This window comes from Perca flavescens, chromosome 19 (genome assembly GCF_004354835.1).
Source record: "Perca flavescens isolate YP-PL-M2 chromosome 19, PFLA_1.0, whole genome shotgun sequence".
NCBI lineage: Eukaryota > Metazoa > Chordata > Actinopteri > Perciformes > Percidae > Perca > Perca flavescens.
The window spans coordinates 28,840,346-28,843,536 of NC_041349.1; the positions used below are offsets into that span (position 1 = coordinate 28,840,346).

At 42.7% G+C, this 3,191-nt stretch overlaps 1 protein-coding gene across 1 annotated transcript; it reads left to right on the forward strand.

The window, feature by feature from the left end:
- Positions 1 to 285: 285 nt before the first annotated feature.
- On the forward strand, positions 286 to 1,701 carry si:dkey-6n21.13 (P2Y purinoceptor 3). Its single transcript, XM_028564932.1, has one exon. It carries the CDS (start codon positions 286 to 288, stop codon positions 1,699 to 1,701), a length of 1,416 nt encoding a protein of 471 aa, XP_028420733.1.
- Positions 1,702 to 3,191: the final 1,490 nt, after the last annotated feature.

Consider the following 3,191-nt stretch of genomic DNA (forward strand, 5'->3'; position numbering starts at 1 on the left):
ATACTACTACGATTGTACTGTTGAGCTGAGACATAGTCTATCAGTTGAAGTGAGATCCTAAATAAGTACAGATAAATGACTATTTTATCTCTTTATCTCTAGGTGAACACCCACTCATGGATCTGACCATGTGACATCATCTGGGAATCTACTGTACAGGATCATGCAAAACTAACATTAAACGAGTATAAGGATGACCGAGAAGAAGCTTGACAGAACCCCAAACGTACAAGCCACAGCCTTGTTGAACTTCTCCATCACATGAAAATCCCTTTATCCATCACAATGTCATCCACAGGTGGAGTTCCTCCCAACATCAGTGTCTCAGTACTCCATGACTTACTTAGCTCCCCCTCCACCACCACTCCACCGCCATCTTGCAGCATAGACGAGTCCTACAAGTACATCTTCCTCCCCATCTGTTACTCTTTCACGTTCCTCTTCAGCATCTCCCTGAACGCCATCATCCTCTACCGTTCCTTCCGCCAGACCAAACGCTGGAATGCTTCACTGATCTACATGGTGAACCTAGCCTCTACAGACTTTATGTATGGCCTGTCACTGCCATTCCTTGTGGCCAGTTACATTATGCATGACCGCTGGGTCTTTGGGGACTTCATGTGCCGCCTGGTCCGTTTTCTCTTCTACTTTAACCTCTACTGCTCCATCTTCTTCCTCACCTGCATCTCTGTCCACAGGTACCTCGGTATCTGCCACCCAATGAAAGTCATCACACTTGAGACCAAGAAGGCTGTCAAGTGCACTTGTGTCCTGGTTTGGATTGTAGTGTTTGCTTTGACCTGCCCTATCTTCCGGTTTGCTCAGACTGGTCATGTAACAAGATTGGGAGGGCTTGGCGGCAATGCAAACAGCATTGACAACCCAATCCATGAGGTATCATCGATAAATGGTAATGCCAGCTATGGTAGCATGGGAGGGGTCATTACAGAGTACCAGAACTGTTGGGACGATGCCATAGATAAGGAGTTTCCAAATTACATACCCTATGGCATCATACTCCATTTGCTGGGCTTTTTTGTGCCTTTTTCAATAATTGCTTGGTGTTACTCTCACGTTGTTCTGACCATATTTAGGACTCTGCATTCTCAGCCCTCATCCTGCAGAGTTCGAGGAGAGGGACGACATGGAGGAACAGAGAGAAGAGAGAGAAATAGCCCCAGAATAGTTGCAAGAGGAAGCAATGGACTGTCGAGGACACTGGAAAGAGATGAAGGGATATCCATTTTCCTCGGTGCCCATTCGCCTTATGCCAATCGCAGACGTAAATCTATCAAGACCATCATCACCATCACCCTTCTCTTTGTGCTGTGTTTCTTCCCCTTTCATGTTACTAGAACCATCTTCCTCCTGCTGAAAGTGACCAAGGGAGTCCCATGTCACACTATGACCATGGTCTCCATGTGCTATAAGATCACAAGGCCTTTGGCGTCTTTCAACGCATGGCTCAACGCCCTCCTTTACTTCTTGACTAAAGACAAGGGGGGAGCTCACTGCTGCCAGGCGGTAAGCACCACCACCCAACAACATGGTGGGCTTCTATTGCCTCTGAGGATGATGGGAAAAGGAGAGGATGCAGAGGAGGGAAGGCTGGGAGACAGAAATGACAATAAGGAGACTAAATCATTTCACAACAGTCCGTCGTACATGAACAGAGCAAAAATCAGATATATAGTTGAATGAATGTTTTCATGAGGAATGAAAGAAAGAAAGAATTTTAGATGCACTGTAGGTTGACTTTTACTGGAAAAAATATATATATAATATATAGAATGAGCACTGTAGCAGAAGCAATGATTAAAGAAGACCCAGAAAAAAAACCTTATATGCCTTTAATTTCTAATTTTATGTACAAGTTATCCTGGGGGGTAAACATGAATGCAAATGTGACACCTCATTATGGTGATTATCTGTAATTTTGTTTTACAGGGTGTATATTTAAAATTTGTTTCAGAGTAAACATGCTACTTAGGGATCACTGATTTCTTTTCAACGCCTGGCAATGTTTGAAAGAAGAAGTTGCTTGTAAAACGTGCCATTCAAACACGTCTAAAGGTAAAAGTGTTTCTACCTTCTCCAAATGGCTGCAATAGAAAAGTCATAGAACAACGATCAGTCAAATGGGAATATCGGGGCACGCTTTCAGACTTCTCTCCATGGAGGCATTCATGGTGTTGCACTCTGTTGTATACGTACACAACAAATGCCTGAAGTAGTTCTGTGAAGGATGAAAAAATAGATCTTGACAAGCGTTCAAACCTTGCATACTTTGCCATCTTTGCAGACTTGCCAATTGCTGTTAAAGTGTTGAGCGAGCTACATTGTATTTGGGGTGTGACATTCCACATGTAAGTGTTTTGTGAATATTCTGTTGACACTGTCCTGGTGCAGTTGCTGTCGCCTTGAAAATAAATACCCTCCCCTTTATTTGGAGAACCTCTGAGATGGCAAAATAAAATGCTATAGAATGGGGTTATACATAGCACTAATATGATATTGATACCGTATGTAAAAGCATCTCACAACAATTCTTGTAACTTTTAAGCGACAATCCTACATTCACACCTACTTACACAGTGATTGGCCAAATCACTGTGTCTACAAACAAGTGCAACACCATGAATTCCTTCAAAGAGACACTGCCTGAAAATGTGCTCCGTTATCCCCATTGAACCATTCATCATATCTTGCACCTCTCTACGATAACAGGCTTTTTACCCCATCTTCAAATGTGGCCGTTCGGAAAAATGTCAAACACTTTTGCCTTTAGACATGTTTAGACCACACTTTGTATTAACCCTTAGCTACTGTCAAGTTTTTGACCACCTCTGCAACATAGCCAGAATCCATCTTTCTTTCTTTATTGATCAGATAATTTAATGATAATGTATGCATTCATTTCTTACAAGCTGTTTTTTTAGTAATTTTCTCTTGTCCAGCCTTTCCCAGTCATCTGTCAAAAGCCAAAACACTGCTGCTAGAATCCAAATCACGCCAACCATGATCTAGCACCACTGACCGTGTCAGAGCAAACGCCAAAATACTCACCCTGGCAAGCGCCTTGATGCCTCTCGGAACTCATTACACCGTATAAACCGCTCCATACTCTTTGTTGTCTGTATGACTTTTCAGAATGCATGAAAAGTTATCCCATTTGAGAGCCTATTCCACAG

Excerpts from the sequence above, each read along its gene's own strand:
- si:dkey-6n21.13 (XM_028564932.1), top strand. The coding sequence starts at position 286 with ATGTCATCCACAGGTGGAGTTCCTCCCAACATCAGTGTCTCAGTACTC.